Source organism: Andrographis paniculata, unplaced genomic scaffold (assembly GCF_009805555.1).
Source record: "Andrographis paniculata isolate CXL003 unplaced genomic scaffold, ASM980555v1 Contig19END, whole genome shotgun sequence".
NCBI classification, from domain to species: Eukaryota; Viridiplantae; Streptophyta; class Magnoliopsida; order Lamiales; family Acanthaceae; genus Andrographis; species Andrographis paniculata.
The window spans coordinates 832319-857549 of NW_026137479.1; the positions used below are offsets into that span (position 1 = coordinate 832319).

The window sequence follows — 25231 nt, forward strand, 5'->3', positions numbered from 1 at the left end:
CGTCTCACACGAACGAAAATAGAAAATAAGGATATAAGATAGAGGGAGTATTTTTTTAATTAAAATTAAAAACAAACACACCGTAAGAATATATGAAGATTGAGTACAACTTAAAATCTCAAGAGGGAAAGGCAAAAGAGAACATGTCTTGCTGCGCAAGCGTCTTTCACGTGAGCAATGCCGCATTATAAAACCCACCCCCATGTTGAAAACCCTCCGCATCGCATTGGGTTGCCTTGAGAAACGCGTTCACTTAACTCTTCTCTTCTTCCTTCGCTCGCCGATTCCAATCGCCTTCGATTCGAAGTTATGGCTTCCGCGTCCAGTTACAAGCGGTGGATCAGGCCCGAGGTACTTACCTGGATCTTCTCGTTCACTATATAAATATAAGTTCTGGCTTTTTTTTTTTTGGGTTGTTAGTTGTTGAGATTTTGCACCTTTCAGGGGATGAATTTGTGAGATCTGTTTTGTTATATCCTTTTTCTTTGATTGCTTGGTTAGGTGTTTCCTCTGTTCGCTTCCGTCGGGGTGGCTATCGGAATCTGCGGAATGCAATTGGTCCGTAACATTTGCATCAATCCTGAAGTCAGGTATTTTGACAAAAATATTAAGCACTTCTCGTATTTAATCCGTTCTTATTCCTTTTCATTTCTTAGGGTTTTAAGATAGTATTTGCAATGTTTGGACTGCCGCTGCTAGTTTTAGACGTCTATCAGATTCGTAGTTTGGAATAACAGGAGATTAGATACCGATGATATGCGCGTGCGGATCTATATATTCATATTTGATTTATTCAGTACGGAGTTATGGATGTAAGTTTATCAGAAAGACAAAGGTCATTGATTCCCGTTTTAGATTAGATGCAACCAGATGACGTCTATATAGATATAATTCATTTTACTAAATAGGAAAATTTCAAACAGGGATACATATATTGTTTACCTGTTTGTTTGTTTGTTTTTGCTTTTAAAGGCTTGATGTGTGTGGAAATTGAGTGTTTAACGTGATGGTTTTTAAGTTGGGATAAAGAAAATGCAAGTAAACAAAGGAAACAAATGGATAGTTTCTTTCTCTCCTGAGTTATTGTGTGGATCTATGATTTTACTCTGTTCTCTGCCAACTGGTGAAAACAGTTGAGAATTACAAATACAATTTACATCTTCAAGTTTGTGTTGTTTTATATTCTGCTTAAGTGGGGCATGAACGAATTTGGGGCTGTGGATTCCATTTTCAGTAGAGGAGCTAAGCTGTGTGTATATTAGGGAGAAGTGTAACATGAGACAACTTGTTCATATTCTTTGATGACCAACCAAGTAGTGGTGAACTCTGTTAACAAAATGGTTTTTTAAGTTTAGTGCGAATGAAGATAAATTCATGGTTATCTAAGCATTCATTTTAGTTAATCATTGTTACCCTTTCATGTTGATAATATTATCTAATATACGATTTAATCATAATAATGGGCCTGGTTGAAAGCTGCTGCACCTCCTTCCCGAGATCTCACCATAAAGTTCCCAAGATCATTTCACTTTTTGTTTGTTTCGAGTAAGATTGAGGGTGTGATAAAAATTGAATTGGGGAATGCAATGCAGGGTGACAAAAGAGCACAGAGCTGCTGGTGTGCTGGACAACCATGCAGAAGGGGAGAGGTATTCTGAGCATGCTCTCAGGAAGTATGTCCGCAACAGAGCTCCTGAAATCATGCCATCCATCAACAGCTTCTTTGCCGATCCTAAATATTAATATTACTTATTCATTCATCCAGACCAGAGAGAGCAGACAAATGCTTGCTTATTGCTGCTTTGGCAGTTTCCATTTCCCATTGAGCCCAAATGTTATTGGGGATTCAACCGCAATAAGTTGCAACTCGATTGTTATTATTATTATTTGAAAGAAACCGAACCAATTCATGGATTTCGTATTTTCTGGTACATGTTCGTAGAGTCAGATGAGCTTCTTGGAAATCCAAAATAAAATCATTTACGTACAGGCTTTCATTAAAAATAAAATAGCTGCTTTAATTTGGGCCATGGACCACATAGCCCAAGTTGCTTTACTTATTTCTTTTTCAACTACAATATATTTTAATATATTTGATATTTTATTTGTAAAATATATACTTTCATGCACATATTATCAAAAAATAAAAATTGACTGCGTGATGTCAATATGTTACAAAAATATATAGTATTTATTATATGTATCTTTTTAAGAAGAAATCAGCAAGACCGTCCATTTGGTTTTAATACTGGTAGTACTCGGAATGCATAAAAAATAAACTTTGATTTATTTATTATATTAAAGGTACAGAAACACAGACAATTATACTTATTTCAATTTTAAAAGAGTGGAATGCACGATTACGTAGATCAAACACCACCTAAAATCAACAGACATTTATTCTTATTATTATTATTATCGTTAGGATGCTTGCATAAAAAAATATAAAAAAGAAAGGTCAATCACGGTCCCCAACTCAATTATAAATTATAAATAAATAAATAATTCTGAATCGTTGTTATAAACTTACAGGGTATCCTTTATTTGTCCAGTAATAGTACTAAAAATTAGTGGCTGGTGCAATTATCATTATTAATTTATTTACTTGCATATATTTATCTTAATTAATGGTTCGCCAACGACAGCATAAACCCAGCACTGTATGTACGCACAACGACGAGGTTCAACGGGTGCCCACTTTTTCGTTTTCCGATCTGCATCCTTTATCCTGTCTCCAGATCGTGCTTCGAGCTACACTCTCCCACCGGAATTCAGCTCCATTTTGGTCGGTTTTTGATCGCTATTCCGTCGCTCCATGGCGTTTACCTCCCGGCGAGGCGCCGGTGGATGGTCGCCGTCCCTCCTTCCAACCACCAAATCCTCCGCCAAACAATCACGGAAGCCTCGGAAGCGTACAGCCGCAGCCTTACGTGAATTTGTCATCTCTAATTTCTTCACAATCGGCGCCTGTTTCACTTTCGTGTTTTTCCTTTTTATCCTCTTCCGCTTCTCCGCTGGTCCCGTATCCGTTCAATTACGCTCTTCTTCAACGCATGCCCGTTCCGCGCGGCATCGGAAGCCTGTGGTCCATAGGTCTCTGAACGTTTCGGTTCTGACGGCTGCTGTCGATATCACCACGAAGCAGCTGTATGATAAGATCCAGTTTTTGGATGAGGACGGTGGGCCGTGGAAGCAGGGATGGCGAGTGACTTACAAAGGGAATGAGTGGAATGAAGAGAAATTGAAGGTATTTGTGGTGCCGCATTCGCATAATGATCCTGGCTGGAAGCTCACTGTCGAGGAGTATTATGATCGGCAATCTAGGCATATTCTTGATACTATTGTTGAAACACTGGCAAAGGTTAGAGTTCTTTCTAAAGATTTGTTTATTTGGTCATCGATATGTTCTTTGATTTGTCTCTATCTAATGTTTCAGTAGGCTCAGTTATTGCTTAACATTTCAATTCGTTTCAGTATCCTAACCTACTAAGATAGGATTTACAATATAACTTGGTTTTCTCTCAAGTAAATTCTGGATTGTGTCCAATGGTGATGTTGATTCCTTAAATTGAATGCATGATATTAAGCAATAGATTGATGAGTGAAGTCTTTGGTGAGTTCTATTTAGAACTTTATCTCGTGCTTTGGAAATTGAACTTTATTGATTTTTATTGCTATAACCCTGATAATTTTTACTTCAATATAGGATAATCGACGAAAATTCATATGGGAAGAGATGTCTTATCTTGAAAGATGGTGGAGAGATGCTTCACATTTGAAAAGAGAATCTTTCACCAACCTAGTGCGGAATGGGCAGCTGGAAATTGTTGGTGGTGGATGGGTGATGAATGATGAGGTGATATAACTCATGAATGTTTTGGAAGATTGATTGATGCTATATCCCCAACATGATGATTTCTTATTTGAAATGATTAAATTACATGATTTCCTTCAAAATTCTACTGCAATTTGAGGTTTAATTTCATAGTTACATTTATGAATACTTACATCAACTGTTCCATGCATCATGTATACATCACTTGTTTCTTTCCTGTTATTATTATTATTTATCCCATACAGTGGTCCAATCTTACTGATTTCTTGCTCCATTTTTTCTGCAGGCTAATTCACATTATTTTGCTATCATTGAGCAGGTAATTTCATTGATTGTTCTTTTGGTCAATGAACTTATTCAATGCAAGTTGAATTATCTAGGTTTTCAGGAACACAAATAGCTCAGTGGTTACGCGTCTAATATTGTTTATATTAAAATGATGTTTTCAAGGGAAACTGGCGAGTGTGGTAATCTACTTGGCCCATTTCTTCCTCATAGTGAACTACTCCTAATATTTCTGGTGCTTTTAATTCATATGCCTTTGTAAGAGTCCTCTCTTATATTTACGTTTTGCACGCAATACTGTAGTAGTGAATCTATTTAAGCATGAGATATCATATTTTCCAAGGCATTTCAGAATGGATGTTTGAATTGACATTAGCTAGGTGTATCGGATTTCTTATGTCTATGAGTTATCAAATGCATGGTTTACTGTTGTTGAAGTGAAAGGAAATCTTTTCTATTCAATTTTAGATACACCATCAGATGCCAATTTTGCCTATATTGTGTTTGGATTTCTGTTGATTGTGGTATGATATTCTAATTTTACATGGACTTGATATGTTTGTTGAGACAAAGTGTCTTATTATACATCTTTTCATATTATTATGTTTATTACATTTTGTTCATATCATTATTTTGAATACCTCAGATCACCGAAGGAAATTTATGGTTGAACGAAACCGTTGGTTTTATTCCTAGAAATTCATGGGCTATTGATCCATTTGGGTATTCGCCAACCATGGCTTATCTTCTTCGTCGCATGGGTTTTGAAAACATGCTTATACAGAGAACACATTATGAGTTGAAGAAGGAGTTGGCATCGTTTAAGAATCTGGAGTATGTATGGAGACAGAGCTGGGATACTGAGGAAACAACTGATATCTTTGTCCACATGATGCCATTCTATTCGTATGATGTCCCACATACATGTGGGCCAGAGCCTGCTGTTTGTTGCCAATTTGACTTCGCTCGAATGCACGGAGGTCCGTATGAGAGGTGCCCTTGGGGAGAAAATCCCGTAGAGACTGATCAAGGAAATGTGAAGGAGAGGGCACTGAAATTATTGGACCAGTACAGGAAGAAATCAACATTGTACCGGACAAACACACTTCTGATTCCCCTTGGTGATGATTTCCGCTATGTTAGTGTTGATGAAGCAGAGGCTCAGTTCCGGAATTATCAGCGGTTATTTGATTACATCAATTCTGATCCTAGCTTGAATGCTGAAACTAAGTTTGGTACTTTGGATGACTATTTCCGGACCCTGCGTGATGAATCCGATAAAATAAAGTATTCAGTGGCTGGCGAAATTGGCTCTGGTGAGATTGGAGGTTTCCCGTCTTTATCAGGCGACTTTTTTACGTATGCTGATAGAAATCAAGACTACTGGAGTGGGTACTATGTCTCCAGGCCTTTCTTCAAGGCTGTCGATCGTGTATTGGAGCAAACACTTAGGGGTGCAGAAATGATGATGGTTTTCCTGTTAGGATACTGTCAGAGAGGTCAATGTGAGAAGTTGCCCACTAGTTTTTCCTACAAGTTGATCTCAGCCAGACGGAACTTAGCTTTGTTTCAACACCATGATGGTGTGACTGGCACTGCTAAGGATCATGTGGTTGTGGATTATGGATCACGGATGCATGTGGCTTTAGAAGACCTACAGATTTTTCTGTCTAAAGCTTTCGAAGTTCTGCTTGGAATGCATCATGAGAAAAGTGATCAAAATACAGCAAATTTTGAACCTGCACAAACAAGATCCAGGTTTGATGCTCAAACCGTGCATAGAGCCATTAGTGCCCGTGAAGGAACTGTGCAAACCGTCGTCCTTTTTAACCCATTGGAGCAAACAAGAAATGAAGTGGTAATGATGGTTGTTGGACGACCAGATGTTACAGTGCTGGACTCAAACTGGACCTGTGTCAAGAGTCAGGTCTCTCCCGAACTACACCATGACAGAAAAGGTATGTTTACTGGGAGACATCGTCTGTATTGGAAATCTTCTGTTCCTGCTATGGGATTACAGACCTACTATGTGGCTAATGGTTTTGTGGGATGTGAGAAAGCCCAGGCAGCTTCTCTCAAGATCATTTCTCCGTCCAAACAAGTTTCTTGCCCTCCTCATTATTCTTGCTCTGATATAGAAACTGATACAGTTGAAATCAGAAATCGGCATCATACTCTCACCTTGAGTGCAAGAAATGGCCTATTGCAGAAAATAAGTCATAAGGATCGTCACCTCAATGTTGACGAAGAAATAAGCTTGTACTCTAGCACTGAGAGTGGAGCCTACCTCTTCAAACCAAATGGTGACGCTCAATCGATCACTCAAGATGGTGGAGAACTGGTAGTTTCCGAGGGTCATTTGGTACAAGAAGTTTTTTCCCGTCCAAAGACAGCTTGGAGAAAAGCTCCAATCTCCCTCAGCACCCGTGTATATAATGGTGAGGGTACAGTACAGGAATTTGTTATCGAGAAAGATTACCATGTCGAGCTTCTTGGGCAAGAGTTCAATGATAAAGAACTGATCGTTAGATATAAGACAGATGTTGATAATAAGAGAATCTTTTACTCTGACTTGAATGGCTTTCAGACAAGCCGGAGGGAAACTTATGACAAGATACCTGTGCAGGGAAATTACTATCCTATGCCGTCCCTTGCATTTATGCAAGACTCAAATGGAGAACGCTTCTCAGTTCACACTCGACAGTCCTTGGGCGTGGCTAGCTTAAAAAATGGGTGGCTGGAGGTTATGCTCGATCGTAGATTAGTGAGAGATGACGGGCGTGGTCTGGGACAAGGAGTGATGGACAACCATCCCATGAATGTGGTATTTCATCTTACAGTGGAGTCTAGCATTTCATCGCCAGTTGATCCCAGTTTGAATCCTAATCCTCTGAGTCCGTCTCTTCTCTCGCATCTTGTCGGCGCTCACTTGAACTATCCAATGCACATGCACATTGCTAAAACTGCCGATCCAATCTCAGTGCAGCCGCCCCCAAGGTCCTTCTCCCCTCTGGTGGCTTCCTTGCCGTGTGATTTTCATATTGTGAACTTCAAGGTTCCTCAACCGGCGAAATACTCTCAGCAGTCCCCCGATGAACCTAGGTTTGCGCTTGTTGTGCAAAGGCGACACTTTGATACTTCATATTGTCGAACAGGCAGATCGCAATGTTTGACTATGGGTGATGAGCCCATCAATCTGTTTGAAATGTTTAAGGGAATGGCTGTTACAAAAGCAGAAGGAAGTTCCATTAATCTTCTGCACAAAGAGTCTGATCTGCTCGGCTATAATGAACGATTTGGAGCAGGTGCTCGGGAAGGGCGTATCTTTATCTCTCCCATGGAAATACAGGCTTACAAACTGCAACTACAACCGCGAGAGTAACACTGCTGTGCAAACCAATCCCGAGTTTGTTGAGCTATGGAAGAATTCTACTATTTCATTTTTGCCGAGCTTCTGGAAGTTTGTAGAGTGTTGTGGTGACGCAAGCAGCCATAACTTGACCCGAAACGCATGGAGAACTTTGTTGGGTGCTGCCTGCAGTTTTCCATCTTCCCACAGAAGAGAAGAAGAAGAAGAACTATGGCAGTATGCATCCATCATCTGTACTATAAAAGTTCACAGAAATATGTAACAGATAGGTGTTTAGAATATGTTATGGCCTTCTTTAATCGACTTTACCTTCTAAGGATATGGTGATGAAGATGTGCCAAGTATGCATGGCTAGGATAGCCATGGGGTGTACATTGGGAAAAAAAGGGCATAACAAGTTCAATCTATTACATAACCTTAAATATAAATCAATACCAAGTACATAATACATACATGTTTTCATGTTGATCTGTAGTAATACATACAACTGAATATCCTGAATAACTCAACTACAAAAAGCCACATCTTGAAAACCTGAAAAGCAGTCCAAAATGACAATTGACCAAATAAATACATCAATCTTAAACACTGTGAGATCAAGATCATCTTCTCCAGAAAAGAGATCACAGACGATGCATAAGAAGGTATAATACTCAGTTTACCAACAAGACCAGTTTGTTGCTGCACAGCAGAAACTACAATAAAGTTAAAATGGTGTAGCACATTGTACTGGCTATTATAAGTTTAGATCATCTTTCCAAGTCAACATATTCGATCTGCACCGCCAAGTCCTTGATACCAGCATCATGTAAAATGTGAGATACTTGTTTCCTTAAGGAAGTCTTATCGGCATCTGAAGATATGTGAAGATGGATGGTCCCGACAACATCGGTGTTGGTGAAACTCCAGACGTGCAGATTCTGAAGGCCTACAACTCCCTTCAGCTTCATCACATCATTTAAAGCTTCCTTGAGATCATGCTCGCACGATCTTGGAACTCTTTGCAGCAACACTTCTGCGGAGTTTCTGAGCAATGGTATAACAGAGGACACAATTAATGCAGAAATAAATATCGAGCAGGCAGGATCAGCAACAAGCCATCCTTTGTATTTGATCAATAGTGTTGAGATAACCACGCCGACGCTTCCCATGGTGTCTGCCAAGACATGCAAGAAAATGCCTTGCATATTGTGGTCAACGTGCTGGTGGTGGTGGTGGTGGTGGTGCCTTTTCTCGTCTTTTTTACCCAAAACTTGGTCAGCATGAACGCCGTCATGATCACATGGTGTAATATGATGATCATGATGCTCATGGTGATCCACTTTGTCGCCAGGGTGATTGTCGTCGTGAATATGGTGGTGGTGGTCGTCGTTCCCATTGCATCGCTCACTTCCATGATCCACACTACATGCTTCATCATGGCCTACAACAGCGCAATGTTTGCCTCCGAGCCCATCATGATGTTCATGTAAGTGATGATCATGGGAATGGGAACATGGTCCAGATCCACCATGAGCATGATGGTGTTCTTCATGGAAGAATATTAGCCCTACAGCATTGACAAGAAGTCCCCCAATCGACACCGAGAGTAGGCTGCTAGTAGAAATCTCCTGAGGATCCAAAATCCGCTCAAATGACTCGAGCGTGATCAATGCTCCGACAAGAACAAGAAACACCGCATTGGCATACCCAGACAGCACCTCAAATCTCCCACGTCCGTAGTTGTATTGGCTGTTGGCCGGCAGCCGTGAAATGTAAGAAGCATACAAGCCAATTGCCAGGGCAGCACAATCAAACAGCATATGGCACGCATCCGATATCAACCCTAGACTGTTGCTCATGAACCCGGCAACAAACTCGACCACCATGTAAGCTGTATTGATCAACAGAAATAAAGCAATCTTGCGCGACTTCCTCTCGCCCAAAACGTGCTTTAGAGATTTCATCACTAAAGTAATCAACGTTTCGGGCGATTCGTAGCCCAATTCAGGATAACTATATCCAGCAGGATTCAATTCCCTCACCGAAATCCAAAGCAACAGCCCACAAATCAGCAATCCCCACAACGAAAGCTCCGGAAAATAAAACAACTCCAAAACAAGGGTACACACAAAGGTAACTACATACTCCCTCCGGACATCTTTCGAAGCAGATGCAGCTTTCTCTTCGGATAAATTCTCACTCAAAAGCGCGCCGAACACTACGGTATTAGCCAATGGCCAGACAAGACTTGAAACCGAAATGCTATCACCTTCTACCTCAAACACGAGCATACTAACAGCAGCAGGTATAAAAAGCACAACTGTAGTGAAGAACAAGGTGATCAAACGAACCCTTTTTTGGCCAAGCTCTCGAAGATCCCCCCAATTCGACAAAATCTGCTCATAATACCCCAAAAAACCCGACAAGAAAGGGAGCAGCATTGGCCAAATCCTCAAACAATTGCCACTGGGAAACACTAAAAAACCTCTGCTGCTCCTAATATTCAAATGGGAGAAAGGAAAACATTCAGTTCGATCCCAGCTAACAGATAACAGGAGCAATCCAGAAAGCAATGCAATAAACCCACGCACCTTGGATGATCCAATGTTCCGATTCACAAAGCTCACATTTTTACCCTCTCCGATAAATCTCGCCGCCACATTTCCTGACAATTCGGCCAATATCATCGCGGCTGCGCCGCAGTACCTCAACGCCTGAAATCTCAACAAAAACACAACAGCCAAAACGATTGATTTAGCGACGAGGAGCTTGTGCTGTGATTGGGTGATTGAAGTAAGAGAAAAAACGGGGAGTTTTCGGTACAAGGCCCCTTTACCAGAAGCCGAAGCGAACAGCGAGAAACAAAGGGTGCAGACAAAGGAAAGGAGAGAGACGAGAAAGGAGAAAGGGAAGATGGAGAACGACGGCGGAGAAGAGCGCAGAAAAGGGAGGAGAGAGTACAAAGAACGCAGCGAGAAAAGCAGGAGGAGGAGGAAGGAGAAGGACGCCGCCGCCGTAGAGGGTTTGGAATTGGGGAGGCGGTGTTTTGAGGGGGTGGGAATTGGGGTTGAAGGTGGGTAGGAGAAAACCGGGTACGAGGGTCGCGGAGTCGTCCCCGTCGGGAAGGCGGTCCGGGGAGGAACCGCTATTCGATTCGGCCGGTGATGACGGTGGTGGTGATCCGCCATAGTCGCCGGAATCTGTGCGCGGCGGCAACGCCCGATTGAGAAGAGTGGACTCCGATTCGACGATCGGCTCAAGTCTTTCTTCCCTTTGGAAAAATCGGTCCTTCAAAGCCCACCACCAATGACCAATCCTAGTCGGTCTTCATTGCAATATGTGGAATTTCTTGATCCCTATTTTCCATGTTTTTTCCACACAAAACACAATAATGCTGCATCTATCGACTCCATTCTACGCCGTCGCCTATCCATTTTTTTTTAAAAGTTTTTTATTTTCTTGACAAAGCGTATTTCCATTAATTAACCTGGGCTTTCTAACAGGCCACAATGGACCCTATTTTGAATTAGGTTTGGGCTCAAAGATATAATGATACAGTTTCAGACATCAATCAAAGCTATGAATGACGTGAATCATTCAACAAAGGTAGGAGATCAGAGGAGTGACATCCATGTCACGAACCCACCATGCTTTAACAAACAAGAATGGTGTCGTACGCCGTCAACAGAAGGCCTGACGTGTAAATCCATATGGAACAATTAATGGCGGCACCAATATTAAATATCAGACCCAATTCATGGCAACCCTCTTGTCCAACAAATTTGCAATCTTTTTCCACAACATGAGCCTCCTTTGGAGAGCCACTTGGGATTGGGAGTGCTGTTCATCTTTAATTTATCCTTTCTGAAAAAACAAAGGGTAGTTATCTTGTGCTGTCCGAGTGGCTCAATCATTCATTCTTTCAGTGCTTAGAAGCTTACGTCGTAATTAATTAATTGATAACGAATCAGTTTTCGTTATGTTAAAGTGAAGGGATTGGATTGGTACGTAGGTATTTTTCTTGTGACCTGCTTGCTTACTTGCACGGTATGGATAAAGCGTGAGAAGGCCCAAGCACGACTCTGGCGTGTTGTGTTTTTGCTGAGCGCATGAAAGGTGTGCAGTGTGCTCAATAATTCTGGAAAGATTCTTCTCGATATTTTTCTGCAATAGAAATAGTAATAGTAATAGTAATCTGCAACTTCCCTAGCATAAGAAAACTTCAATGTTGTCCGGAACCGGGCTAAGAGTCTCTGCACTACCAGAAAGAGCACCGCCTTTCTTCCTTGAGTAAGAGTAACCATTATTATATTAGCTTCTCCAAAACTGTGCTGCTTCAGACACAGACTGCGAATTAAATTAAGTATTTGTATTATAAGACACTGAAATTCAGTTATCCAATGCAGACAGCGAGTGAAATCCAGTCAATAATAGTGGGGTGACATTAGGGAGAAAACAGCAGCAGCCCTAACAGACACAATCAAATGCACACTTTGTAGTGATATGATTCCAACACAAGATTTTGTGCCCTGCTACTACATGGCGGATTCAGGGAGTGCCCACATGGAAATTGCTTGACATATGTCGCCATTACAATCACATCATTCATGCACACAAGTTGATTGGTGCGTAGTCCTGTCTGAGAAAAACTCATCTGATGCTTCCTCCTACTTTCATATACTATAATTTTTTAGGGAAGTGGGGAACTGCCTTTCCAAGAAACTAATTAAAGTAATGGTGCTGAAAGATGGGATTATCACGAGCTGAGATGACTGGCTAATTACCAATTAGTGAGTTTCTGAGTGTGCCATTAAATCTCAAAAGCAAGAAAGTTGTTGGAGCTAAGAGAAAAAAAAACACACAAGGAACAGAAAGTAGTGGGGGAAACATAGTGGAATTTTCATCCTCCTATGGTACTCTATATTTTCTGTGACTGGATACGTTTGAGAAACAGCATAAAACCCTCATCATTTCTTTGCTTGGATTCTGAATCCTAAACAGAGAATAACGAATCTTTTGTGTCATTCAGTTAGGGACTTAATTTCTTGGTCCTCCTCCTTTCAGCTCATGTTGTTTTCTTTAGCTAGTATCGATCATGGCTGCTCTAAAGATATTAAACTGTCTCAACAAGCCCTGCATTCTCCTCATAGGTAAAATAATACACAATCTTCTAATATTCAGTGTAACCATTCCATTAATTTGTTTGAATTTTGGTGTTGAATTGCGCTAGTGATTTCTGGGATGGAGAGGTTTGCGTTCAAGGGCGTGGCGTCGAATTTGGTGACGTATCTGACGGATGTGATGGAGATGAGCAATTCTTCGGCTGCAAAGTTCGTGAATAGCTGGGTGGGGTTCACGTCGATGCTGCCATTGATAGTCGCGACGCTGGCCGACACTTACTGGGACAGATACTCCACCATTGTTGCGTCGTCTCTGCTCTACGCTGCGGTCAGTTCATAATTCACTGCACCTTAATTAATTATTTCAACTGTTGCTCTGAAAATTCACCTCTTCCATTTTTTATGCATGTATGTATTGCAAGTGCTACTGAATTTGTATGTATCTGCCATTGATGATTTTGATCGCGGGGATTTTAATTCCGATGTAAATTAGGGACTGTTAGCTTTGACATCAACTGCAGTTAGATGGCCTACGGACAAACTAGGATCGATCTCATTCCTGTCGTGGTCACTCTACATGATTTCTCTGGGCCAAGGTGGGTACAACCCGTCGTTACAAGCCTTTGGAGCAGACCAGCTCGAAAATGAAGATGAACTCAGCTGTACTAATGGTGACGACGACGAAAAATCCGGCAAGAAAAGCATGTTCTTCCAGTGGTGGTACTTCGGCGTGTGCTGTGGCAGCTTGTTGGGCGTTTCGGTTATGTCTTATGTTCAGGACAACTTGGGATGGGGACTAGGATTCGCCATCCCCTCTTTTGCAATGATTTGTTCCATCCTAATGTTCTTCTGCGGCAACCGACTCTTTCTGCACAAGCACGGCGAGGCCAAGCAGTTCGCCGATGTTGTCCAAGCCATCAAAGTGAGTGTGCTGAATATCATCAATGGACGTAACAGAAGTGGATATGCTGTGGTTGAGTTAGAGTAAGTCGAATTCATCCTCGAATCCTTTGAGAACATCGTTAAATGATGAATCTTTAAATTTATCGATATTTATGTTTCACAGACTACAACAGAACGAAGAACAAGACGAGGAATCATCATCGGCATCGTCATTGTCCAAGGCCGGGGGCGGCCATGAGGAGCCTTTGCATGCGAAGAAGGCCGCGACAATCGTGCTGCGGCTGCTGCCGGTTTGGATCATGCTTCTACCGTTTGCGGTGATCTTCCAGCAGCCGGCGACGTTCTTCACAAAACAGGGCATGACAATGAGGAGAAACATCGGGAGCAGATTCAAGATCCCGCCGGCTGCGCTGCAAAGCTCGATTACCATCTCCATAATCCTCCTGATGCCTCTCTACGACACGGTGTTCATCCCTGTGGTGCGTGTTCTAACACGGCACGAAAAGGGGATCAGCGTGATGCAGAGGATGGGCGTCGGGATGTTCCTGTCAATCATAGCCATGATCATTGCCGCCATTACAGAAAGAACACGGCTGAGCCAAAACGAGGCTACTACATTCAGCATCTTCTGGCTGCTACCTCAATATGTGCTCCTTGGAATATCCGATATCTTCACCGTCGTCGGGATGCAGGAGTTCTTCTACTCGGAGGTGCCCAAGAGAATGAGGACGATGGGGATTGCCTTGTACACAAGTGTATTCGGCGTCGGGAGCTTCCTCAGCGCCATCCTCATCACGGCGGTGGAAATCATAACCAGCGACGGAGGGAAGGCGGACAGCTGGTTCTCCGATGACATGGCCAAAGCCCGGCTCGATAAGTACTACTGGTTTCTGGCATTGTTGAGTTCGCTAAGCATGCTGGCTTACGGGACTTTTGCCAGGTTTTTCAGATGTAGAGAATCATAATAATAAGCAGTGGTCAATGTATATTACGAATCTTCTTGTAGTCCTTCAAATTTGTTCCTTTGTTTTTATATATAGGTTTTTAATTTCGTGCATTAGGAAAGTTCGAATACAACCATTCTTTGGTCAAATCGGCTTGACCATATTCAACAGGGTTCATTCAAACTACATAAATATAGAATTATATTCCTGTTCCTTTTGGGTGTTGGGGCAGACGACAGTTTCCGACAAACCATGAAAGTCAAAGGGCTCAATCCTTCCTCTGTTTTCACATCGATCACTGTGCTTGGATTCTTACACGAATGCGTGCATGGGCGCCTACCGCGGGCAAGAGACCGTCGGTTTAAAATTTATCCGGTTTAAAATTTATCCAGTTTAATCAGTTTAATCAATTATTTTATAATATGAGTTCTGACTTTTTAATATTTTTTTAAAATAAAAAAATAATTAATTTAATTATAATTATAATTTTACCTTCCAATTTTTTATTTTTTCTTTTATTTATAAACACTTTCATTTAAATTTTTCTCCAGTAATATCATCAACACTCTAACCCTAATTTTCTTCCGACGATCATAATTCTCAAATTAAATTTCTCAAATTTGCATTTATTTTCTATTTTTTTTTTCTCACAACTCTCTCTTATTTTTTTCCCCCTTTATTGATCATCGATTCACCTTGACAACGCCCTGCACAGCTGCCAAAGCCAACGCGCCGTTCAGCTTTTTTCCTATTTGTCATCGACCGCGACACCAACCATTGAGGTGTGCTCCACGGAAACGGCCGTCATCTCTCCTCCCCCGTCATCTTTCCTCCTCCTCTTCCTTTACTCTTCCCCGAAATATTTTTCTCTCCAAAAAATTAGGATTGAAAAAAAAAAAATTAAAAGTAAATTGGATGAAAGTGTTTAATAGGAATAGAAAAAAATAAATAGAGAAGTAAATTATAATTTTATTTAAATTAATTACTTTTTTATTTTAAAAAAATATTAAAAATTCATATAAGATGTTATAAAATAATTGGTTAAACGGTGTAAAAACGAGGATCCCTTGCCCCTACTGCTGCTACCGCTTGCCAGGCCCCCGCCGGACAACGCCGCCGTCTTTGCTCGGTGGCTGGTTTCTCAGAGTTCATGGGGTGTCCTCAAGTAACGGCGTGTTTACTGATTTTGATATCCGATGGAAACGTCGTTCGCTTTGATTATGTTCTTTAATCTTTTGTTTTAATTTACAGCACGATATCCAGCGATTGGGGAGGTTCGCCTTTCGGGTATGTGTTAGGTCTAATCCAAAACCCTAATGTACTATGGGAATCGGGGGATACTTCTAGCTTCAAATACTTTACCAAGATGGAAGTTTTTCTTGCTGGATGAAATCCCCCTTCTGGTTATATTCGTTGATTGGGTTGATTTCTTGAATGATTAGATTCTGATTTGATTTATTTCGTATGGACTCCATGATACATTCTGGTTCAGGAATGTGATCTCATTCAGTGATGGCTTGCCTGGTAAAGGGAAAGGCATTCCTTACTTCTACATGACAACCTTCGATCCGACAGCAAGAAATGCTTTGAAAGATCGAAGGTCTTCCTTCACAGTAAGTGAATACAGCCTGGGAACCTGCGGCAAGAAAGATCCTGAGAATCCCACCTGTGCAAAAATTACTCTCATCGGAAAGGTGGTCCCTTCATCAACTTAGTTTCTGCTCGAAATTCTGTAGGCATTCAAATTGATAACCACATTCACTCTGTTCTTCTAATGATCATCACTCTCTGGCCCTGGATACATTTTGCATAACCCACCCCTGTTTCTGTCTCATGAACTGATTTGCATTTCGCTATTGGAGTTTCAGCTGGAGTTATTAGAGGGTAATTCGGAGGAAACTGAATTCGCTCGAACGGCTTTGTTCATAAAGCACCCTGAGATGAGAAGTGAGCAATTTCCTTCACCATTCTGTCATGTATCTGTAGAATTAGTGCTGTGTTCATTCTTGCTATCTATGAGCATATCTTGGTGGCTTCTGATGCTTTGAATTGTGGGCAGGCTGGCCTAAAAGCCACAAATTCCAGGTCTTCAAATTTAGAGATCAAGAGCATATTCATGATCAATTGGTTTGGCGGGGCAAAGCTTTTTACAGTGGAGCAATATCTTCAAGCTCAAATGGAGGCTCAAGGAATCACAGGCTGGTCCTGAACTTGAAGTATATATAATGACTTGCCTGAATACAAATGCTGCCCAAATAATTAACAACATTTCCTGGAATTGTTTGTAGGAACAGAACAACAATCTCTGAACTGTTGTATGCCCATATTACATGTGCACTCTTCCCTTTGGTGTTGATTCATTTAGTCAGGCAATGTGCATGTAATAATGACCTCAACAAACATCTGCTTGATTAATTAATGATACTTTGGCCTCTGTCCCAGCTTGTTAGCTGCTGCTGCTGCTTCTTAATATATAAAGTAAAGCTAGCACTCATCACTATAAATTCTTCATTACAGAAGTCCTAGTTCAAGAAATCAAGATTCTTCTGCTACCTAACCTAGCTAAAACAAATGGGAATACCACTTCAAGAAACAAGTGCTCCGGCCAAGTGATGGAGGCTGATAGATAATTCCCCTATTTTTGAAGGAATCCCAGAAACAATTTGAGGTGAGTAATCCTTTGAGAAGTGATCTGCTGCAGGAAAAAGCAGCAGAATTTGCTTATATATATATATATATATATATTCATATGAAAACTGCAGTGAATTCACCTTGTGGGAAACCCCTCGCGGCATAGCTTTTTGTCATTTCCAGCTATATAAATTCTTCTTTTTGCACATATACATATTCTCTATCTGATAATTGATCAGGTCAGGAATCTCTCTCTGTACTGACTACCTTACACTCCCACCCACCCCCTCTTTCATCAATGTAAGGAATTAATTCTTTTCCAATCGACCCTTCATGTCAAGAGAGCTGGTAATTTCACACATTTGGCTTTGAAAAGTGTACACATATTTATACATGGTTTGATGAATGAATATGAGATGTGTAAAGCTTGTACAGGCCGTGGGAAAGCACACTATCAAAGGCATAATAATGCCCTCTTTTGTTGCGTCTTTTTTCATATAATTATGAGTGTGTACGTTTTATATATATGTTTGAAAATGCTGGTGAGAAAGTAACAGGTCTTGAACTTTCATTGTCTCTGTGAGGAATGTTTGGATAGTGCACAGCACAGTGCACCACCCTACTCTAAGCATGGAAAGCTTGACTAGTCTGCGCAGGTCCAGTGCGAATATCGTACTGCATCAAAGTGTATAAAAGACATTCGTTCAAACATTGATTTGGAAAGAAACCCTTTTGTCAGTACCACATGTGCATCATCATGATATCATTCCAGTTTTCAAAATTCTTTTTTTTGTGTGTGTGTGTTCTTGCATTTGCATTATACTGTATCTTTTCATCCATCTCATCTGCCAAGCAGATATCCCTGGAATGTTTAAAAACATTAATAATGGATTATCTGCTCAAGAAGAAAATTGCGCTTTAAACGAACATATACAATAATGTGGTACAGATTGCTGTAAAGATTGAGAATATTTCGTGATCAGTTCAACTGCAAATCAAAAAGTTTAATGGAAAAAGGGGAGCTTTACCAAAGGGAGTGCTTGGAGGAATGCAGTGATGAAACCCAAAGAATGTTATTCTAATGAAAAGGAGTCCCTTTGAGTTTTCATCGATTCAAATGATATTCCTGCCACAATGTCCCTCTCCAGCAGCTTATCTTCACAAAAGAAAAAAAAAAAGTAAGAATGAATGAATTATGAATGAAGAAGAAAAATTAAGTAATAAATGGAGGGAAAAAAAATATACTAAAAAAGCAGAAAGAGACGGCACGAAAACCATGGCTGTGTAAATATTTTCAATTTTTATTTTTTTTTAATGTTTGAAAAATTCGAGGTCATTTAGCAGCTCCTGGAGTCTCGACACCAGATTGATCTACACCTTACATAGTGTCTCTATTACTGAGGTCCAGGAGCTTTCAATAATATTTCTCAAACATTTTATATATATATGTATATGTATGTATCTCTCTCTAACCGATCTTTCAGCGCCAGAGCCCACGACACGAGCAATCATCATTTCATATCATATCATGCGCTCACCAGTGCCACCACCACCACCACCACCACCCTGCTACTATCCTTCCTTTCAAAGCAGCCATGATTATGCCCACAACTTCGCTGGCCCTCCAACAAGACTATTATCATCATTATCCAGGAAGAAAAGGATCAAGATCATCAAAAGGGGTGGGAGTGGGAGTGGTTGTGGTTGTGGTCTGTCAGCTGTGGTTATTAATGAAGAAGAAGAAGAAGATGACGATGGAGACCAAGTATTAGCAATTAATGGGAGTTTTGTTTCGACTAATAATAATTATATTAATAGAGAGAAGGGAAGAAGAATCCACTTGATTTGCAATTAAGACGACGACGACTCTGATCTGATGGATCATCCTAATTCTCAAAGTGATCAAGCTTTTTGGCTTTCCTTTTTCTTTCTTCTCATGGGGAATCAAGCATCACGGTCCGATCTCCTGCTACTTCACCTTTTTGGGTACTAAAAATGCCTGCCTGCTCTTTGCCTCCTCAAAGGTGAGATTGATTGTAATAGATCTTTATAATTTGGATTTGTAGATTTCAGAAACTTAATTAGGGTTTTGTTCAATTAGTTTTTTTTTTTTTTTTTTTCAGATGCTAGTGTTTGCGAGTGTGGTTGGATCTTTGGAATTTGTGTGGGTTTGAAGCAAAGATCTGTGTTTTGTTTGTTTGGATTTTTGTTCGTGGTATTATTATTACTACCTATATATATATATGTTGTACGGATCTATCTATATTGTATGATCGATGTTATTTTCTGGATTAAAATGGAAAGACTGTTGTCTTTGGTTGTGGAGATAAACTATTAGGGTTCTCAAACTTTGATTTTAGGGTTTGCTTTGACTTATCTGCTATGTTGTCATATGTTGTTGGAATCTTCCTCCAAAGAGATACGTTGATCATGACTACACAAATTGAATTTTCTGGAACTCATCATCATCATTCTCTAGCCTGTTTTTTTTTTTTTTTTGGTTCTTAGTTTTCCTCCTTTATCAATCATTCATCTTCTTCTCTTCTTTCCCCTTTTCTTTCTTTTAAATCAATAGTGCCATAAAAGTCTGATGCTGAAACATTCATATACATCATATTCCTCACTGGCTATCTAGAAGCTAATGCAAAACAAATTCATGGAGATTTGAATGCGTTTTGGTGATAATAGGCTTTTCCAGGAATTCAAGACTCAGCATATACACTGATCATCATCAGTGGTCTCACATTAATTATGTGTATTGTTTCTACTTCAAAATTGTCTTTTGTGGTCCTGAACTGATGCATGCTTACTCACATGGCCATTTGTGTGAACAAATTGAATTGATTGGGTTTCTGCAAGATATTACAATGTGATGGAGGATCAAATTAAATAGGGTTTCTGAACCAACTTGAAGCATGCATATATATTAACTAATTAATTAATTGATTAAGGATGTCATATGTGTGGGTTTGGAGTAATTAATTCTGCAGCTCAACAATCAACATTCAACGACATTAATTCTTTCTGCCTGGATGGAATATTTCCTTTGTTGTCTATCACTTGCACAACATATTCTGATCTCTATGTAAACACCATTCAGGAAATCAATTATTGTACTTGCACACTTAATTAATTGATTAATTTTATTTCACAATAAAAACTAGCTACTTTTTGTATTTGTCTCTCATCACTAATTAACCAACTAAATCTTTGTCCTGCGTAAAAATTAATTTTTACACTCAATGTAGAAGATGAAGAAGACCCTTCACACACCCTTGTTGAGGGGGTGGGGTCTCTACTCTAGGAGTGTGGATTTTGAATTTTAGTTTTTAATAATAAGATTTTAAATCAAAATAATTATTAAAATGATATATAAATAGATGTTATTATTATTATTATGTGCTCTTGAATATGTAAAATTATATTTTAATATTTTTAGTGTAATGTATATATATAATAAATCAAAACACGTGTTTGATATAAAAATTTATAAACAGTATAAATTTGATGATTTATTGGAAAAATAAACAAAATGTCTATATATTTTGTAAAATATAGTACATCAATAAAAAAATGTATGAAGTATTATGCTTACAAAATAAAAATTTATATTGTGTATATATACATTTGTAAAAGGGTCCAAAAAACTAGGAAATATGCAAAATTAATGGTAAAAGTGAAAATTGTAAGTATACTTATTAGGTTAGTAATATTTTATATTTGAAATAAAACATAAAGACGAGTGTAATATTTGAAAATAATGTTATTTGCTATTTTTCTATCAGCTTTTAAATATAAAATATTTAATTTTAATTCTAATGTAAATTTGTTACAAATATTTTGAGATAATATTAAGGTGTATAAATGCAACATGAGTTTGTTCTATTTATGTTTAACTTTTAATTTAAATAATATTTAATGTATATTAATATTTTTTTTTATCTAGAATATTGATTCGAGGTTTAAATAGATATATTTTATATAATTTGAAATAAAATTTAAAACGAGAACATAAGTGCTGGGCTTTTTAATTTTTTAAGATTTCAGCCCATTATTCATTAACTGGGCCCAAGTTCATTCGTCATCTTGCAAGGCGGTGCGCTTCGTTCCCACCTCCTACCGCTGCATGATCAATGATCAATTTTCAAATTATGTGTGTACATTCTGTTGGATAGATGCAGTAGTAGTCGTGGACGATTACAATCGGAAGAGTTCAGCTGTGAGACCACGTCCTACAGCGTCGGTTTCGTCATTTCATTCATTGTTCCTCCGTCGATGCCTTCGCTCCGCGCCGGAAGTCGGTAGAGTTGGGTAATATGCTAATTTATCTCATTTCTGAAACTTCCATTTGTATTTCCACAATAGATTGGAAGAAATATAAGTTTAATTATGATTAATTAAGTGTAGTTAAGCCAACGAAAATGGGTCAAATGAATGAAGAAGTTGCGGGCAGTATGTATGCTCGTAATTCGCGCATGTATTTCTGTATAGATAAAGATGTCTCTTCTGTTTTCACCAGGTCAGTTACCGGATTTTCTGTATTATAATTTCCTTTGATTTGATTGATTCATTAGTTTCTATGTTGGAAATTACAGTTTAAAAATTAAACAATCATACGCCGACGACGGTGTTAATTTATGACTGGTAACTTGACAGTGCTTGTTGAACTTGGATGCGGGTGAATTCTCACTTCTCGCTATATTCTCTAGGGTTTTGAATTGATTTATTTTCCTTAAGTTAAATTGAGTCTTATTTGTTTGTCCATTGGAAAGATTCGTATCTGTCTAGTTTTGTGTCTATACTCTATACTGGTAATTGTTTTGTTGAGCTAGAGAACAATCCTGTTTTTTATGTTCAAATTATTTAAGCAGTTTATTTTGATTCATGTTCTCGAATGACGTGTTTCATTGGAGACAAATAGACAATTACTGACATGTATTTGATAATATACTCCTTTTTCTTATATGGATTAGCCGAACTAAATTATATACTGGGGGCATTCACTGCCCTTGCAGGTTATTTTCCATTCCTGTAAAAATACTATAAATTAGTTAGAACCAGATGGCCTCAGATTTTTAAAAATAATGTTTATATGCTTATATTTATTTTCAAAGGTGATTATTTGTGTAGGTGCAAGATATGTTTACTATACTTTCATTGCAAGCATTATGATGACAAAGCTGCCTAAGCACAGCTAGGTTTTTTAACTCAACAAAGCAAGGTAATGTTATAAGTTGAAATTTCTACCGTGTTGTTCTCTTGTCTTGATTTGAAAACGATTGTGTTTCTGTTCTTTGAACTTGAATATATCATAAGAAATGTTATAATGTATTCTAGTATATCAGAAGCTTTTATGAGCTCAAAGAAATTATTTATATAATGTTGAATTTATGTAGGAATTCCTTTTTTCATTTATTTTGTTTCTTCCCATTTATATTTTCCATTATTGCTACTCAATTACCCTCAAAGAAGTTGTCTGTGTGATTGTGCAGGTAACTAAAATAGTGTGATTAGAATTGCTAAGGACTCGGAATTGATCCAAGAAGAATTTACATTAAATGCTGAAAGACAGGTAAGTAAGCAGAGTAGTAAACTAAAGCTATAAAAGAAAATAAGTAAAACAACATATTTGAATCTTCTGAGGGTAGATTTGTTTTTCTTTTCATCACACCGTAGTATTTATTAGAGTTAGGTGAGATGATGGTGGTCAATCAGACACATAAATCTTGAGGGAAAAAAAAGGGTTAAAAGTTAGAACTACATGGGAAGTTATCAAAAGTTATTACGTCTTTGGTATCTCACCTGACCAAGGCCCCTTGATGCTAGTAAGTACCTCACCCAAGTAGCTGCAAATTCACCACATTTGGATTATCTTGAAGTTACACCATTTTTTGGAATTCAAATGCAGCTGTCAATCACATTCCAAATTTTTTTCTGGTGGATCTTTTTATTCCCCCACGCATGCCCATTGTTCACCTCAATCAGTAAAAATTTATTACATTCTTGTGTTTATTACTTTATTTCCTACTTCTGGGTTCATTTGGAATAGTTGGTTAAAGTATAGAAATATAGTTCTTCTAGTGATTCTCAACTTGGATTCCTTGTTGAATATCAAGGAAAATGCTGACTTGCGGCTGTAATTATCTAAGAGCAGATTTACGGGCATTAGAATTCCTTAGGACTAGTTTGATGGTTAACTTTATCATATCTACTGTAGTATAATCTAATGGATGTACATTTTTTCTGAGTTTAGTATTAATTACAGATTTTAATACATCAAAGTAAACGCATGGTTGGGGTGGCTAGAATATCTCTCTTAGGAAATATGACCTAAGTTGACTCACAAACCTACATTATAGGCTTTAAGCTATAGTGATAAAAATATACTTGGTTGTGTCATGATTCATGAATTTGGTGAATGTTTGGTCTTCAATATGCCTGTAGAACTCTACTCTACTTATGTTCTTGAAACTTGATGTAGTAGAACACGGGGCTATCTATTTACATTTCAAAATTGATTATTTTACCATCGAACTTAGAATCCTCAATTATCTGATACAACGCAGAGGAACAATTAGCTCTCTGACATTGTTCTATACCATTCACTTGTTCAGACTTGACTAGAAAATTTTATAGTTTGAAGTTGTTAATGATTTGTTGTTGCTCTTTTATTTTGTTACTTTATCTTACATTACCCCGGGTTAGCTGGTTTCTCAGAGTTATGTACCCTTGCGATGCACCAAATGAATGGTACACTGACATGGTCATTTGAATTTTACTTATCAGTTTTTTCAACTGGGCTAAGACTTTTGATGAGGAAAAGAGTATTGAAACCAACTACATAGTGAGTCCCTGAATTTTATTATATGTTTGGTGCTTTACTTATAGAAAATGTATGTATTATTATACATCAATTGTTAGATTGTGGCCACCCAGTGGATTAAAGAAATGTTTGTTCTCACTTTTTATCTAGAACTGTCGATGAACATATTATTGCATGACATGATAATGAAATTAACATGTTTTCTGAATGCTATTTGAAAAAAACAAACAAACATATTATTGCATGATGTAATCATCCATGAGACAAGTTACTAGAATCATGTAACATCTGGATGTTGTATATATTTTGGCTAGATAGGGAGGCACTAAAGCAAATGAGCGACATCGCCTTAAAGTTGCTTGGAATACCAATGGTAATGCTAATTCTCTCCTTGAGCAAGTGATGATTCTATCGACATGACTGGAAGTAGCTCCACAATCTTTACCTTATTGAAACTAATAAAAGCAGCCAATTTGCAGGAACCCAAGGAAGAATATATTCCTCATGTACCAGGCTCCGATGAGCCGTCCCAAAGTTCATGCGCACAGTTGATGGCAAATTATGCAATTATGAAACATTATGGTTTGTCCCTTCTGTAATTCTTGTATGTTTCTCTGTAACTAGTCTGTCGTTATGGATGAGATTGTTGTGCAAATTATGCATATTTTGTATGTTGTTTCGATGCATTTGAATTATTACTGTACGTATATTTAAAAGCGCGTTCGTCAAAAAAAAAAAAACGCGCGTTTGCGTACTAAAGTTTTCTTCTAGCTTGGGCTGGATCTGCTAATAAGATAGAAGGAGTACTGTAGGCTAGAATAGTCTTTATCTATTCGGCCAGACCATCAAAACATTGGGCCGCATGGGCTGGGTCGACTTCAAGTGGTCCTGTCTAGGCACACACGTTGCCTTGTCGGCCCAGGACCGACAACCAGGGCTCTGTTGTATGAGCCTGGCCGTTAACATATTGGGCCGAATAGGCCAGTGTCCCACAATATTGGTCCTTAGAGGCCCGCTCAGCCTGAACATAGTGCCAGTTGCACGTGACCCTGTCGGCTTTTGGAAGACAGTACGTAGGTGTGCATCTGCACATAAATGACCATGTCGGCTCTAGACAGACCATTTGAGGCCCTGTCACATGGGCCTTACTGTTAGTATTGGGATTCAGACGCCCGCGCCGCCAAGTTATTGGGCCTCATAGGCCCACTACGCCCAAGCATGTTCTGTCAGAATTTTGCCGACAACATGTGCTTTTGTCTTCTTTCGGGAGATTGGACTGAGAGACAACACGTGTGTCTCCACGTGGGCTTGTCGGCTTTAGAAGGACTATTGAAGGCC

At 39.0% G+C, this 25231-nt stretch overlaps 6 protein-coding genes across 25 annotated transcripts; 5 read left to right on the top strand and 1 right to left on the bottom strand.

Moving 5' to 3' along the window:
• Positions 1–185: 185 nt before the first annotated feature.
• On the top strand, positions 186–1921 carry LOC127244560 (uncharacterized). The gene is made up of 3 exons (XM_051265138.1): positions 186–351; positions 502–590; positions 1593–1921. Exons 1-3 carry the CDS (start codon positions 310–312, stop codon positions 1741–1743), a joined length of 282 nt encoding a protein of 93 aa, XP_051121095.1. The 5' UTR covers positions 186–309; the 3' UTR covers positions 1744–1921.
• A 653-nt stretch (positions 1922–2574) lies between these two features.
• LOC127242012 (alpha-mannosidase 2-like) lies at positions 2575–7904 on the top strand. The gene is made up of 4 exons (XM_051261347.1): positions 2575–3361; positions 3707–3856; positions 4122–4154; positions 4767–7904. The coding sequence occupies exons 1-4, from the start codon at positions 2816–2818 to the stop codon at positions 7500–7502; spliced, it is 3465 nt and encodes a 1154-aa protein (XP_051117304.1). The 5' UTR covers positions 2575–2815; the 3' UTR covers positions 7503–7904.
• A 193-nt stretch (positions 7905–8097) lies between these two features.
• LOC127242017 (metal tolerance protein 12) lies at positions 8098–10888 on the bottom strand. 3 transcript variants are annotated; one of them, XM_051261356.1, is made up of 2 exons: positions 10309–10440; positions 8098–10186 (listed from the first exon to the last, which is right to left on the bottom strand). In XM_051261356.1, exon 2 carries the CDS (start codon positions 10157–10159, stop codon positions 8240–8242), a length of 1920 nt encoding a protein of 639 aa, XP_051117313.1. In that variant the 5' UTR covers positions 10160–10186; positions 10309–10440; the 3' UTR covers positions 8098–8239. The 3 variants fall into 3 exon arrangements, with proteins under 3 accessions (XP_051117313.1, XP_051117317.1, XP_051117310.1); XM_051261360.1 differs by lacking the exon at positions 10309–10440 and having other exon boundaries at positions 8098–9968; positions 10064–10212; XM_051261353.1 differs by having other exon boundaries at positions 8098–10888.
• Positions 10889–11581: 693 nt separating this feature from the next.
• Positions 11582–14621, top strand: LOC127244574 (protein NRT1/ PTR FAMILY 5.8-like). Its single transcript, XM_051265149.1, has 5 exons — positions 11582–11762; positions 11879–12622; positions 12703–12920; positions 13086–13576; positions 13659–14621. The coding sequence occupies exons 2-5, from the start codon at positions 12568–12570 to the stop codon at positions 14458–14460; spliced, it is 1566 nt and encodes a 521-aa protein (XP_051121106.1). The 5' UTR covers positions 11582–11762; positions 11879–12567; the 3' UTR covers positions 14461–14621.
• Positions 14622–15476: 855 nt separating this feature from the next.
• LOC127242296 (uncharacterized) lies at positions 15477–17445 on the top strand (the record flags this gene model as incomplete). The annotated part of the gene is given in 7 exon segments (XM_051261782.1): positions 15477–15604; positions 15691–15726; positions 15932–16133; positions 16308–16386; positions 16499–16533; positions 16535–16637; positions 16728–17445. Coding segments are annotated over 7 exon segments (651 nt in total), but the record flags the coding sequence as incomplete, so codon positions are not given.
• Positions 17446–21099: 3654 nt separating this feature from the next.
• Positions 21100–24596, top strand: LOC127244226 (uncharacterized). 18 transcript variants are annotated; one of them, XR_007837110.1, is made up of 7 exons: positions 21100–21381; positions 21478–21589; positions 21666–21748; positions 22201–22291; positions 22563–23914; positions 24208–24266; positions 24373–24596. XR_007837110.1 is itself a non-coding variant. In XM_051264670.1 (5 exons), the coding sequence occupies exons 1-5, from the start codon at positions 21197–21199 to the stop codon at positions 24414–24416; spliced, it is 459 nt and encodes a 152-aa protein (XP_051120627.1). In that variant the 5' UTR covers positions 21100–21196; the 3' UTR covers positions 24417–24596. The 18 variants fall into 18 exon arrangements, 2 of the variants coding, with proteins under 2 accessions (XP_051120627.1, XP_051120634.1); XR_007837125.1 differs by having other exon boundaries at positions 23857–23914; XR_007837118.1 differs by lacking the exon at positions 21666–21748 and having other exon boundaries at positions 21106–21381; positions 22563–22642; positions 23857–23914; positions 24212–24266.
• Positions 24597–25231: the final 635 nt, after the last annotated feature.

Bases quoted from the DNA above. Each gene is read 5' to 3' on its own strand.
- LOC127244560 (XM_051265138.1), top strand. From the start codon at position 310: ATGGCTTCCGCGTCCAGTTACAAGCGGTGGATCAGGCCCGAG. The intron at 352-501 runs GTACTTACCTGG...TTGCTTGGTTAG, and splicing joins AGCGGTGGATCAGGCCCGAG to GTGTTTCCTCTGTTCGCTTC. The intron at 591-1,592 runs GTATTTTGACAA...AATGCAATGCAG, and splicing joins TGCATCAATCCTGAAGTCAG to GGTGACAAAAGAGCACAGAG.
- LOC127242017 (XM_051261353.1), bottom strand. From the start codon at position 10,660: ATGGCGGATCACCACCACCGTCATCACCGGCCGAATCGAATAGCGGTT.
- LOC127244226 (XM_051264670.1), top strand. From the start codon at position 21,197: ATGATCAATGATCAATTTTCAAATTATGTGTGTACATTCTGTTGGATA. The intron at 21,382-21,472 runs GTAATATGCTAA...TGATTAATTAAG, and splicing joins CCGGAAGTCGGTAGAGTTGG to TGTAGTTAAGCCAACGAAAA. The intron at 21,590-23,856 runs GTCAGTTACCGG...TTTACTTATCAG, and splicing joins GTCTCTTCTGTTTTCACCAG to TTTTTTCAACTGGGCTAAGA.
- LOC127244574 (XM_051265149.1), top strand. From the start codon at position 12,568: ATGGCTGCTCTAAAGATATTAAACTGTCTCAACAAGCCCTGCATTCTC. The intron at 12,623-12,702 runs GTAAAATAATAC...GAATTGCGCTAG, and splicing joins GCCCTGCATTCTCCTCATAG to TGATTTCTGGGATGGAGAGG. The intron at 12,921-13,085 runs GTCAGTTCATAA...GATGTAAATTAG, and splicing joins CGTCTCTGCTCTACGCTGCG to GGACTGTTAGCTTTGACATC.
- LOC127242012 (XM_051261347.1), top strand. From the start codon at position 2,816: ATGGCGTTTACCTCCCGGCGAGGCGCCGGTGGATGGTCGCCGTCCCTC. The intron at 3,857-4,121 runs GTGATATAACTC...TTTTTTCTGCAG, and splicing joins GATGGGTGATGAATGATGAG to GCTAATTCACATTATTTTGC. The intron at 4,155-4,766 runs GTAATTTCATTG...TGAATACCTCAG, and splicing joins ATTTTGCTATCATTGAGCAG to ATCACCGAAGGAAATTTATG.